Source organism: Neovison vison, chromosome 8 (genome assembly GCF_020171115.1).
Source record: "Neovison vison isolate M4711 chromosome 8, ASM_NN_V1, whole genome shotgun sequence".
In the NCBI taxonomy this organism is placed as follows: domain Eukaryota; kingdom Metazoa; phylum Chordata; class Mammalia; order Carnivora; family Mustelidae; genus Neogale; species Neogale vison.
In genome coordinates this window covers 122,853,160-122,866,318 of record NC_058098.1, presented here as the reverse complement: position 1 = coordinate 122,866,318, position 13,159 = coordinate 122,853,160, and the positions used below count along the sequence as shown (strand labels likewise).

The 13,159-nt window shown below is 52.2% G+C and overlaps 1 protein-coding gene across 4 annotated transcripts in view; it reads right to left on the bottom strand.

Moving 5' to 3' along the window:
• The window catches only part of IFT172 (intraflagellar transport 172), a 35,167-nt gene that overhangs the window by 2,405 nt on the left and 19,603 nt on the right, over positions 1–13,159 (bottom strand). For all 4 annotated transcript variants that reach the window (XM_044261870.1, XM_044261872.1, XM_044261871.1 and 1 more), the window contains 23 exons: positions 11,738–11,822; positions 11,339–11,431; positions 10,739–10,816; positions 10,268–10,516; positions 10,009–10,087; positions 9,696–9,816; positions 9,376–9,520; positions 8,740–8,829; positions 8,056–8,153; positions 7,793–7,928; positions 7,592–7,708; positions 7,132–7,274; positions 6,165–6,258; positions 5,988–6,052; positions 5,624–5,804; positions 5,271–5,380; positions 5,028–5,157; positions 1,812–1,910; positions 1,536–1,645; positions 1,348–1,411; positions 1,140–1,226; positions 729–845; positions 22–132 (listed from right to left, as the gene is read on the bottom strand). In XM_044261870.1, the coding sequence (XP_044117805.1) occupies positions 22–132; positions 729–845; positions 1,140–1,226; positions 1,348–1,411; positions 1,536–1,645; positions 1,812–1,910; positions 5,028–5,157; positions 5,271–5,380; positions 5,624–5,804; positions 5,988–6,052; positions 6,165–6,258; positions 7,132–7,274; positions 7,592–7,708; positions 7,793–7,928; positions 8,056–8,153; positions 8,740–8,829; positions 9,376–9,520; positions 9,696–9,816; positions 10,009–10,087; positions 10,268–10,516; positions 10,739–10,816; positions 11,339–11,431; positions 11,738–11,822 (2,602 nt within the window). The remainder of the gene's footprint in view (positions 1–21; positions 133–728; positions 846–1,139; positions 1,227–1,347; positions 1,412–1,535; positions 1,646–1,811; positions 1,911–5,027; positions 5,158–5,270; positions 5,381–5,623; positions 5,805–5,987; positions 6,053–6,164; positions 6,259–7,131; positions 7,275–7,591; positions 7,709–7,792; positions 7,929–8,055; positions 8,154–8,739; positions 8,830–9,375; positions 9,521–9,695; positions 9,817–10,008; positions 10,088–10,267; positions 10,517–10,738; positions 10,817–11,338; positions 11,432–11,737; positions 11,823–13,159) is intronic.

Below are 13,159 nucleotides of genomic sequence, written 5' to 3'. Positions count from 1 at the left end.
TCACAGAGCCGACTTCCTCACCAAGTTAAAGAGCACGTCCCGAAGATCAGCCCAGTTGTGATAGGCCTCAGCACTGTTGGTCCCAGGGGAGCTCACCATGTCCGCGAAGATCCTTTTGTAGATGTTGAAGTTCTAGGGGTGGTGGCGAAGGGAGAGCTGAGTGAGAGGGGTAACTAGAAGAGAAAGTGCACATGGGGCCAAAGAGGAAACGGGCTGTCCGTGTGCATGTGGAGGAGCTAGGGGACAGTGATGGAGAAAGTGTGTTGATCCTTTTTTGGAAGACAAAAGTAAGAAAATAACTTTCTTACAACTGGTGGTCTGCGTGTGGACAGATGTGTGAATGTGAATGCAGTCCCAGTGTTAATGGGCTGATATTCCAGGGAGATGGGGTACTCAGAGAGGAAAGCAGCGATTGGTCTCTGAGGGAGGTTAGTAAGGCCCTAGAGGTGTGTGCAGCTCTAGGGCCTTACTAAGATTCCTCTTACTAAGATTCATCTCTGAAAGGCCATTCCCTGTATTAGCTAAGAGCAAGGGGAGGTTGCTGAATGTTTCCTCAAATGGTAAGTCTTGAGAGGCTGTACATTTCAGAAGAGGCTGGCGTGGGTCTCTGGGCAGGATGCTTTCTAAAAGAATCCTTTGAGAAGACAGTTCCTGAGGGGATGGGTGGGTTTTGAGGAGACGTAAGAATTTCCTTGGGGAGACCATCACCCCAAGGAGCAGGCTGGTACCTGTGGGTTCGCGGGGGCTCCATGCTGCACGTACAGGGCCAGTGCCTGGCTATAGCCACCCTCTCGGATCAGATGAGTCGCATACAAAGCCACATATTTGTGCAGAATCTTGTAGTTCTGTCCCAGAGATGGAGGAAAAGCATGAGGGAGGTTGGCCATCAATAAGACCAGGCAGTGAGCGTGGGGTGGTAACCTGAGGCCATGGATTTGTTTTGGAGGCAAAGGCCTATGCAAGTCAGGCCCAGCTAGGCCTCTGACTCTAGTTTCAAAAGGGTGGAAGACTGACTCTCTGATGCTGGTTAGGGATCTCTGGGGTTGGGCTTTGGAGGAAGTAAGAGATACAGCTCTGGGGCAAGGAGAGCCAAGGGGTAATGTCCGGAAGAGCTAGGGAGGGGAGGAGGAGAGCAGTACCTGCTTGGTAGCCGTTTCAATGCACTTGTCCCACTGGCCCTGCTCCACATAGAGGTCCAGAGCAGCCACCACATCCACACCCACCAGCTATGGAACAGTGGAAAAGAGAGAGTTAAGAGGACAGAGAGGACATGAGCAGGGAGGGGAGGGAGAAAGTCCCTTGAGCCCTCATGCGTTCCGCCTCTTGCTAACTCTCTGCAAGTCTCACCGAGTCCACTTTGCCCTTGTTCTTGAGGAACTCCTTATAATGCTGGTCCACGTAGTCTTCATACCTGTGAAGATGTGTAGGGATCTAGCGCCACACGGTCCCAGCACGCACACACTTCCCATGAGAAATTCCTCCTCCTCTTTACAAAATGAAGAGAATTTGCTGGAGAGAAGGGGTCAGCAGCTTACCGGGGATCTAACTCCTTGGCCACACGCTTAGCCTTGTTCCACTCCTCGCCCTCAATGAAGGCATCGATCGCTTCCTTGACTAGGTCCAGGTTCAGATAGAGCTCTGCAGCCTGCACGGTAGGAAATCAGAGCCTGGAGACCATCTCCCCTGTTTCCACAGAACTAACTGCAGGTCACACCTCCAGGAGGCCGACCTCACATGCCTTTCCTGTAGATGGCACCATTCCACCCCTCTCCGGAGAATCTTTTTCTTTTCAGTCCCAGCACTCTACTTACGGCACTGTGCTTTCCAATTCCAATCAGCTGGGGTCCCACAACCCGAACTACTTCCAGACTGCGTTGGGGAGGCAGAAATTTGATGGCGAGTTCAGCTGCCTGAGAGGTGGAAGAGAAGATGACAATGGGTAGGAGAGACAAAATACCACTGCGTGTCCTCAGCCTGGTCTTTTTCCCTTCACATGCAAATCTTCTCTCCTGCACCTTCTACCCTCACAGGGAAGACCTGCCTCATGGTCCCTCATAGCCTTGAAATGACCACCAGTGGACCCATCTGTCAGACACTCTGCTGTCTGAGGTCACTGGGTTTGATCCTGCCCCTCTCAGACAAACTGGCTTCTCAAGTTCTTTGTCACAAACAGAATCTTGGCAGTGTGGTACAGAGAAAGAAGACTTTCTGCAACTATTTGTGTTGGGCTTTTCTGTGCCTCAATTTCTCCATCTGTAAGTGACGGCTGGTCTGATTTGCACCATCCAGAACAGAAGCCACTAGTCACGCACAGCAAGTCCCAACTGACATGCACTGTCCGGTTAAATATACACGTATACAAATATACACGGTTTTCACAGTTTTAGTAGGAAAGAAGGAATGCAAAGTACCTCAGTAAGTTGAGAAATAAGTAGTATCAATAATACAATCAATCAATAAGGGGCACTTGGGTGGCTAGATCAGTTAACTGTCTTCCTCCGGCTCAGGTCATGTCAGCGGGGAGTCTGCTTCCCCCACCTCCTCTGTGCTTCCCCTCCCCATTGTGAGTGCACGTACACACGCTCTCTCTCTCACTCAAATAAAATCTTTTAAAAAAATCGACAAAGTGGGGCGCCTGAGTGGCTCAGTGGGTTAAGCCACTGCCTTCGGCTCAGGTCATGATCTCAGGGTCCTGGGATCGAGTCCCGCATCGGGCTCTCTGCTCAGCAGGGAGCCTGCTTCCCTCTCGCTCTCTCTGCCTGCCTCTCCATCTACTTGTGCTTTCTCTCTGTCAAATAAATAAATAAAAAATCTTAAAAAAAAAAAATCGACAAAGTATTGATTACATGTTAAAATGAGTTTAGCTATATTTGATTTGGTAAAATATTCTTATTTTCTTCTTTTTTTTTTTTTTGTATGGACATTCACGCACTCATTTATTTATTTATTTATTTTTCCAATTTATTTATTTTCAGAAAAACAGTATTCATTATTTTTTCACCACACCCAATGCTCCATGCAAGCCGTGCCCTCTATAATACCCACCACCTGGTACCCCAACCTCCCACCCCCCCGCCACTGCAAACCCCTCAGATTGTTTTTCAGAGTCCATAGTCTCTCATGGTTCATCTCCCCTTCCAATTTACCCAAAAGCACATACCCTCCCCAATGTCCATAACTCTACCCCCCTTCTCCCAACCCCCCTCCCCCCCAGCAACCAAAATATTCTTATTTTCTTATGTTTTTTTTTACTTACTTGAATGCAGCTATACTAGGAAATTTTAAACTTACCTGTATGACTTACCTTTGTGACTTGCATTCTATTTCTATTGGACAGTGCTGCTCTAGATGACCTTGGAGATCCCTTCCAGCCCTAAAACTTAGTAATTCTACAAACCTGAACAATCTATAAGTTTACTCTTTCCACTGTGATCCTGACATCCTCATTGGATTTTAATTTCCACATACATGGCCCATTTTAGCTATAGTCTGCCTAAATCTTCCTAGTCTCTCCCCCACCTATTTTTTTTTTTTTTAAGATTTTATTTATTTGTTTGACAGAGAGAGACAGCGAGATAGGGAACACAGGCAGGGGGAATGGGAGAGGGATAAGCAGGCTTCCCACTGAGCAGGGAACCAGAGGTTTGGGGCTTGATCCCAAAACCCTGGGATCACTACCTGAGCTGAAGGCAGAGGCTTAATAACTGAGCCATCCAGGCACCTATTCTTGCCTTGGTTTCTTTACCTGCCAAATCCCGAAGCTTAAAGCACCCCATCTGGGAAGTTGACTAATCTATAGAAGGTATAGTCCTGTACAGATGCCAAAAAACAATGCCCCAGAGTAAAACACAGCAGGTGCTTCAAACACACTTGCTGATTAAATTTGCATAACAATCAGTCCTTTCTATACTGCCCCCACCCAACTACTAAGGGCTCTTCAGTTCCAAGGCCTCTGAAACCCGAGGGGCATTCTACAGTGGCATCACTGCACCAACATTTTATTTAGAAAGCTGATCAATCTCATCCCCCTCAAACTCCAAATACCATATTTCTCTGAATCAAAGATGCATCATTTACTTATTTTTTGTTTTAGACAGCACGAGTGGGGAGGGGCAGAGGGAGAAGAGCGAAACTAAGGCAGATTCCGCACCCAGTGCAGAGCCCAATGCAGAACTTGATCTCACAACCTTGAGATCATGTCCTGAGCTGAAAATTAAGAGTCAGATGCTTTACCCACCAAGTCACCCAGGTACCCCAGATACATCATTTAAAACTTCACATGCAGGGGCACCTGGGTGGCTCACTGGGTTGACCCTCTGCCTTTGGCTTGGGTCATGATCTCAGGGTCCCGGGATCGAGCCCCACATTGCGCTCTCTACTCAGCAGGGAGCCTGCTTCCCCCTCTCTCTGCCTGCTTCTCTGCCTACTTGTGATCGCTCTCTGTGTCAAATAAATAAATAAAATCTTTAAAAAAAACATAAAACTTTACATGCAACCCTATTTCTAAGATAATAAAATGTGATTATATATATGTTTAGGAATTGATAAAACCTACTGACTTGGCTTAACCGGCTAGATGCTTCTTTTTAGAGCTTCTATGTAGAGGAGGACACTCTGCTTTCTTCCTGGCTTCCATCTGGCCCCAGCTCCGGACTCTGGATTTGCCCTTCCAGCTCTGGTCCCAGGTCTGCCCCCTCCCTCACAAAGCCTCCCTCCCTCTCAGTGGAGACCTCACCCACCTCTGAACTCCACTTCAAATCACATCCTTTATCTTCACCGAGGTACTCAATTAGCTGAGCCACAGTGGTGTCCAACTTCCCCCAATTTCAGGCTGTTAGGGGTTCTGCCTCAGATCCCCTTTTACAGTTTTCATAGTTCTGGCTCTAGCATCTAGCAAGCACTCAGCAGGTACCTGCCGCCTGAGCGAAAATGAGAGGCCCAGGAGGAAAAAGCAATGTCTGCGGAGGAATGCTGGCTGTGAGGGCGGCCGGGAAGTGGGCGGCCAGGAGGGGTGGAGCCCGCCTCACCTTCATCCAGCACTTTTCCACCAGGCTGCTGCCGCCTGAGCCCCGCACCTTGAGGTAGCAGTCGACGGCACGGCTGTACTCTCCAGCCTGCTCCCACTGGCGAGCTTGGTCCACGAGCCCCTCCATGCCCCTGAGATGAGAGTACACGTGACCAGGACAGGCTGGGCAGTGTGGCCTATCCCGGGCATACCTTGTGACCCACCCTCCAGCCCTGCGGACACTTGCTGCCTCCTGGCGTCATACCTGGCCCCTTTCTTGGTAGCCTCCCGCTCATACTCTTCCTGCAGAGCCTCCAACTGGCCCGGAACATAGTCCTTGCAGATCCTCAGGGCGTCGCTCCATAATCCAGCCTCCTGCTCAGATTTCCAGGTATCAGGAAGGCAGAGGCCGGCATGACACCTTCCCACTGCCACACAGGTGCTCTATACTATGGGCCACGGATCCCTAGGTCCTTGCACCTCTCTTCTCCTCCTTGTCTCCTTCCCCCTCTCCAGTGCTAACTCCCTGGATCCTTCTCAGTAGTATTGGTTAGTGTAGTGCTCTGTGGGTTCTTACTCTCTCCCCTCCCCGCCAAGGCCCTGAATCCGGTGCCCTACCTTATAATAATTGAGGGCCAGGCCCGGTCTCTGGGCCCGAAGCAGCAGCCCTTCTGCTTTCTGAAAGTCCTTCTCCTCCAAGGCCCCCCGGGCCTGCCCCACAAGCACCTCGGCGACACTGTCAGGATCGTGGGCCTCGGCCACACGCTGAGCTGCCTCCCAGTCCTGGTTATGGACGAACCTGCTCCCAGAAGAGGACACAGGGGAGCCTCAGCACAGCACAGAGGCCTCAATAGTGGGAGACAAGCAGCCATGTCAGAGGGGGTAGAAGATTTATTGGTACTAGGTTCAGGTGAAGGTGGCAATGCCAGGTCCTGGGGCTGCGGTTGGGAGGACGGGCGTAAGGAATTGACGGGTAACTCACATGAGGACTGCTTCCTTGGGCTTACCAGCCCTGATGAATTCAGCTTCGGCCTCTTCAAATTTACCCTGCAGGGAGAGAAGGGCAGCCGCAAATGATCAGAAGCAGATTGCCATCATGGCAGCTGTGAGACAGGAGAAGGTCAAGGTCAAAAGCAAGGGAGAAGGAGCACATCCATACCTCATCCTCCAGGTACATAGCATATCGGAGATGAATTTCAGGGGTTTTGTGCTTGAGGGCCAGCCGGGAGAGTTCAAAAGCAAATTCAAATGAACTGAAATGGTAAGTGTAGGTAAGGTCTGCCTACTCAATACTTTCATTTTATGAGAGGGGGAGCAGGGCAAGAGAAAACAGAAAGGGTAGAGACAGGGCCGGGGGAGGGAAAGGACAGACTGAGAAGACAATCCATATGAAGTGACACAGAAGCACACAGACACTTAAAGGAGGATGTGGGTCAGGGGACACTTGGAAAAGCCTGTGCTTCCTGCGACCAGGGGGCATAAAGGAATGGGATGGGCGCGAGGCAGGGGACCGCAGTGAGCCTCACAGCACTACTCTGCCTCGGGAGCGAGGGCTCCGGGTTCTCCACCACTTCCTCCTGAGCCACATTGATACCAGCAGAAAAACTGTCTCTCTAAAACATTAAGACTACCCTCCGCCATCTGACTCCATGCAGGATTATTACTGGTCTTTGTAACATTTGCTTAAGAAAAGCTCTTTTTGCATTTAACAGAAGCCCACTTCTGTTACTCAGAAGTCAATTACTGGCTTAGTGCACCTTCGCTTTAAAAGCTCTTCTCCTGGGGCACCTGCCTGGCTCAGTAGTAGAATGAGGGACCCTTGATCTCGGGTTGAGTTCAAGCCCCACACTGGGTATAGTAATTACTTAAAAAGGTCTTTTTGAAAAAGAAGGAAAAAAGCTGATCACTTTCCATCTTCTTAGAACAGCTAAACACTGTTCTGAGCCCCCGGGGAACAGGGGCAGAGCTACTGATTCATTCCTTGCCTCTCCATCACGTTCTTCCAAGGATTTCTTCACTCCTGCCTCCATTTTCAGAAACACTTCTCAGCTATACAACCATTTTCCTTGTCTGTGTAGAGGCTCTGTCTCGAAAGGGGCCAGTGGAGAGAAGCCGTGGGGCCTCACCAGTTGTCGGCGGCGTGGTCCACGGCAGCCTCCAGGAGTCCGAGCTTAGTGAGCAGTCTCACTGCGGACTCTCCTCCCAGGCTCTTTGCCCACAGATAGGCCACGTGCTTGTGGGCATTAGCTCCTCCGTGAGCCTTGGCCACCTGCGAAGCAAAGCCATTTGGCAATCCTCCCACGCAGGGCCACAGGGCTGCTCCCTTCCCCCGCTGACCGGACTGCAGCTTTGACAAGGGTCAGGTCTTTCTACTAGAACAGGGAGAGGGCTCAGTTTTGGGGTCTGTTAGCCTGCTCAGGGTCCAAGGATGGACTTCAGGTAGTCCACAGACCCCTCCTACCGCATGTGAAATTTTGCCTGTCGGTATGGACATTTTTCAAGGAGACCCACGACCAGTTCAGAATGTGTCACTTTAGAGTGGGGAAGAGGGACAGGCATGTCCCCAGAGTGACCTGGACTCCTTACCCGGTAGGCCTCCTCCCAAAGCCCATTGGACCGGTACATGTTCACTGTTGCCTTCCACTCCTGAGCCTCGAGGTAGTGATACTCGGCCTCCTGCAGTCGGCCTTCAGCCTCCAGCTCCTGAGGAAAGGAGGGTCAGGATGGAGCGAGGGGGACGTGGAGCCTGTTCGGGGAAGAGATGGCCGAGACAGGAGAAAGACTCACCTTGCCCAGGTGTAGGTGTGTGTCACTGAGGAGATCTGGGTGGTGCTTCCCTACCAGGCGGATCATATCATCATACAGCTTGTGCTTTTTGAACATGGTGATGGCAAGATCAGGCTCTTCCACTGTCACGTAGAGCCTGGGGAGGGGAGAGACACCCGGGGCCTCCTTGACCCAGATTCCCGCATCACTGCCCTCTAGGCAGACGGCGCGCATCCTCAGACGCACCCCTCTCCCCGCATGCTTCCTCTGGGGCCGCGGCTCACCTTTCCGCTTCCCGGTACTTGCCCTGCTTCTCCATCTCCTGAGCCTGGGTGATGTACAGCACCGACACATCTTCCGGCCTCATGCACTTCATTGCCAGCTGTGCAGACACACAGAGCCCCAGTCGCCTCGGGCGCGCTTCCGAGGGAAGCAGGGGGGCTGCGGAGTGGCCAGGGAAGCGCGACTCGGGGGTGACCTGTGTTCCCAGCAACTCTGAACCTTCCCAACAACCACAGGGGTTTGTGTACGGATGCTTTCCTGGTCAGTCCAGGGAATTCCAAGACCATAAGGAGCAGAGTCAGGACTATATTCTGCTCAGGCAGAAAGGCCAGAGATGCCCTGTGCTGGGGCACGTGTTCCCACTCCCGTGTTCCTGCCATACCCACCGGGTTCTGGGCGCAGGCAGGGAACGAAGTTGCCACTGTGACACAGCTTGGGGAGGGGCATTTGGGGCTCCCCAGCTCCCAAACCCTTCTGCTTGCTTCAGAATTATAGGTTTGGAGCAAAGGCCTCTTCATCCTTGCCTTTCCCTGTGGCTAGGTATCCAAGCGCTCCAGACTTTTCTATTTTGGTGCTCTTTCTCAGCTTTCAAGGAGGCCGGTGAAGAGGGGACATCAGAGCCCAAGGAAAGTGGGGACGGCCCCAAAGAGGTGGAGCCCTTGGACGAACCGCGCCCCACTCTCTACCTTGTGGGCTTGCTCCCAGCGGCCGGCCCGAGTGTACATGTCGATTGCATCTTTTGTTCGGTCTCCCTTAACGTAGAGCTCCTCCGCAGTCTGTGCTCGAGACAGCAGATACAAAAGGCCGGGAGCAAGAGCATTAGAGCAAGAGCATTAGAGCAAGAGTGTTAGAGCAGCCTGCAGGGGGGAGAGCAAACCTCAGCAGGGGTGGCGGGGAGGGGACGGGACCTTAGTCCACAACACAGAAGAAAAGAGGGCTATGGTGTCTCACACCCTCCACTGTTTTGAAAACAAAAACAAAAACAAAAAAAGCAGCCAAAACCAGAATGGGGACAATACAACAGGCAGTTGAAAAGGACCAAAAAGGACCTCGTACTTCTGCAACACAGGGCAATTCCACATTGGAACTCCCCCGGAGGAGTTCCGTAGGAAGAGAGCTGGAGACCTGCTTTATAGGTCTGGGAGAGGGCTCTATGTTATGTTGGAATGAAATAAGGGAAGTAAACTTTCTTCTTGCTCAGGGTGTCTGGTGCTGCTGGACCCAGAAAGAAGGATTTGGTGAGGGGCCCCCACTTCCGGTTCTGCGTTCTCTTCTCATTCGGTACTGCGTTGCCTCCAGCTCCAGCAAGGGACTTTCCTCACCTCATATTCCTGCAGAGACGCATAGTGTTGGGCCACCCGGGGATAGTATTTGGACGCAGTGTTCCGGTCCTGTAGATCTAATATATAAATGGCCTTCTTCCACTGGCGGGCACCCAGGGCAGCTTCAATTGCCTTAATGGAGCACCTGGCAGAGTTGGGAAAGGGATTCGAGCATATGAGGCAAGAGGAAGAGAGGTAGAGGTAGGGAGACACCTCAAGCCTACTCCAACCTACATGGTGCCATCTCTCTTGGAGCCTCGGTGCCCTTACTTGCCCCATAACCTTGGACCTCACACCCAGTCGCCTTTGCACCCCTCTACCTGGCTTCAATGTAGTGATTAATGGCTGCATCGAGCTGCTTCTGCTGCACCAAATGATCCCCCCAGGCCTCTTCCAGTCTCACCACTTCCATTGGGAATGCCAACCGAGCCAGCTCCACCGCTGCCAGGGACAGAGAAGGCGCTCAGCTAAGCCTTCCAGGGATGGGACTCAGGGAAATGGGGTGTAGAAATTAGGTGACAAGTGGAGGGATGGAGAACTGAGCGATCCACCGGAACAGGTGCACAAAATTGGTGCAGGGGGACTATTCGGGCAAGACTCAAACAGGGAAGGCTGGGTTGTCCGGGGAAGTACCTTTCATGAATGCGCTGCCTTTACAGTAGCACTCCAGGGCCCGCTCTGGGTTTCGAATCTTCTCAAAGAGATCACCTGCCTGTTGACACATACCACGTGACTACAACAACAACCCTACTACACTAAGAATCAAGTATCAGCCCCCAAAGGTGGAGACTCAGCCACCAGTTCTGGGGGGCTATGCACTCCAGGACTCCCCTGGATAGGAGGGAGCGCTGAGTCCTGGAGAGGAGGGACAGGAACGGGAAGCCAGCCATACCCTTTCATACAGCTCCCCCTTGATAAGGGCTGCAGCGATGTTTTCCACCAGCTCGGTGTTAGCCAGCAGCTCCTCCCGGGCCAGCACCAGCCGGGCGGCTCTGGCAGGGAGCCCGGCGTTGAGGTAGAGGCTGATGGCTGCTAGTCCATCCCCCTGGCTCTCCTGTAGCTCACCGGCTCGCTCCTCTTGCTGTGTGTCCATCAGCCACTGGTAGTAACTGCGGCGCAGCTTCTCCAGGGCTGGGTGCCCCTGGACATGCAAGAGAGGCAAGACAAGTCACCTCCCTCCTTCCTGTGCTGCTTCCCAAGCTTCTCCAATCCCACTGTAACAACGGAAAGCATCCCGGTCACCAACGTGCCAACTCCCAGCCCGACCCTGTTCCAGCTCCTATAGCCTCCTTGGTAAGAAGAGGCTTCGGATATTGGTGGAACTGAGCGGTGAGCACCATGGAGACGACAGAACTGGTAGTACCTTGGCCTGAGCCACAGCGATACACTCATCCCAACGGTGCAGTTCCTGGTACATGTCCATAGCCTCCTCAACGGCATTCTAAGGGAACCCAGGCAGAGGAGAGGGGGACACCAAGAAGTGAGAGGAGCATCAGGGATCGGCAGGCTGTCCTCAGCCCGGGTGTGATGCCAGCCCACGGGGACTGAAAGCCTCACCCTTGACCTATGCACAAGCACTGGCGGATTTATCAAGAAAGCAGAAGGAGGTAAAGCCCCAGGGCACCTCATTTGCATAGACTCCTTCCAGGGCATTATTTCTTAAGGAGGGCTCCTCAAATTCTATCCGCTTCAGCCCCACAAGCCCTGGATTTGCCTGTGTGCACAAGCACGGCCAGGGCAGGCTCTGGGGTAGGGGGAGGCGGCAGATGGGGAGGCAGCAGACAGCTTATAAAGACATAACTGTAAGGACTAACGCAGAGCAGAGCCAGAAGGAAGGAGTGACATTTTAGCTGCATAAACCTTTCTAAAAGCTCTCCCCCGGAGCTCTCTCCTCCCCTCAGGCTGCCTCACTCCCCCTCCCGCCCAGCTCCCCTCTTGAATCTGGCCCCTCTGCTCCCATCACCTGCTCCAAGAAGATCATCTCAGCCAGCTTGTAGTTCTTCTCCAGCATGGCTAGGCGAGCTCGGACCTGGTAAAAGTCCGTTCCTTCTCCACCCTGCAGGGGAGGAAGAAGGCTCTGGTTATCCTGTCAGCACTGCAGGAGCCATTCTGACTATGTGAGCTTATTAGACAGGAAGGCCACAGAGACGAGGAAGCTGAAAGACCAGAAAGCTGAAAACCTTCATGGGGCTTAAAGGATGAGGTGGGGCAAGTCAATCCAGAGCGGTCTGACTCGAAGGTGGAGGTGGGCTGGGCAGAACAGAGCGCACGAGCCATGGCTGGAAAGCCAGGGGTGGTGGGGCTGGGCGTGAAGAGAAATCTCAGCTTGAGAGACTGAATAATTCAGGAGGATAATACTTGCATATTCCCGAGACACTTGGTCTGCAATCTCATTGGTCTTATGCAGGAATCGAGCTTTTGCTACATGGCCCAAAGCAGAAAAGCACCTACAGGGCGGAAGCAATCATAGTAACAGCAGCATCACTGCAGGATCAGCGCGGACGCGCCGGCCCAGCAGCCGAACACTGAGCCTCGGTGAAGTGCCGCGCGCCGTTTCTGCCCCTAGAGACACAAGGGGATACGCGGATGAGGGCCTCGCTCTCAGGGAACTTACTTTCTGGGGGACACAAGTAGTTAGTACGCAAACAAAGATATTCCAGAGAAAGAAGAGTGAAATGGAATAGCGTGACAGCACATATAAACCGTAACGGAGGGGGCTAGCTCAGCTGGAACTCAGAGAAGGCCTATCTGAGGAGATGACGTTTGTGCCAAGACCTAAGTGCAAGAAAAAGTCAGTCACGCAAGATGGGAAAAATTATTCCAGGCAGAGGGAAGAGCGCATGTAAGGTGCCATGGCAGGAATGAGTCTGAGACACTCAAAGGGCCCAAGGGGTGCCAGTGTGGCTGGAGACTAACGGGCACGTGGGTAGCTGGAAGATGAAGGGGGCAGAGGTCAAATATCGTAAGGAGTTAGGACACGACAAGGGCTGTGGATCTTATACTAAGTAGAACAGTAAGCTACTGGAAGGTTCTAAGCAAAAAAAGGACACAATCTGATTTATGGTGTAACACATGATTTCAGCTACTGTGGGATGAATGGGTGGTAGGTGTGTAAGAACAGGATCCGTGGGACTAAGAGGCTTTTGTGACACTGCAGGTAGAGGTGTGGTCTGTTCTGGGCTGGACAGTAAGAGCTTCAGGATGTGTTCTGAAGACGCTGGGTCAGGGCCCTAGGACGAGCTGGTCGTCTAGCTGTAGGGCCATGGGAAAGGAAGGGTCCAAGAGGACTCCTGGCAAAACAGCACACCTGACATTTACTGAGCACTGAGAATTCTCCTCCTTTCTTCACTGCCCCTGTGATTCTTCTTTACCACCCCAGGAGGTAAATGCTATCATTCCTCCCATTTACGGAGAGGAAATTGAGAAACCAAGGTTTGGCAAGGCTCACTTAACCCACGGTTATACAAGCTGTTAAATGGAGCCAGATAACTCGAAAGAGTCTAACATCCCAAGACTGTCCTACTAACTACACCCCTATGCCGCATTCGGAAATACACGTCAGCACCTGGACTGGAGGGCATGGGTGTTAAAACTCTGAAGGGGGACCTACATAGGGGAAGCAAAAGCAAAAAAACTCTTATAAACTGGGATGGAAGAATGTTTGGAATAACTATCTGGAAGGTTTACTAGTTGTAGTGGCAGGGGACTGGTGCCTTAGCACTGGGAGGAGCGTCTCACACCCCCCCCCCGCCAAAAATGGCCTCTGGCCATCCTTCCTAGCTGC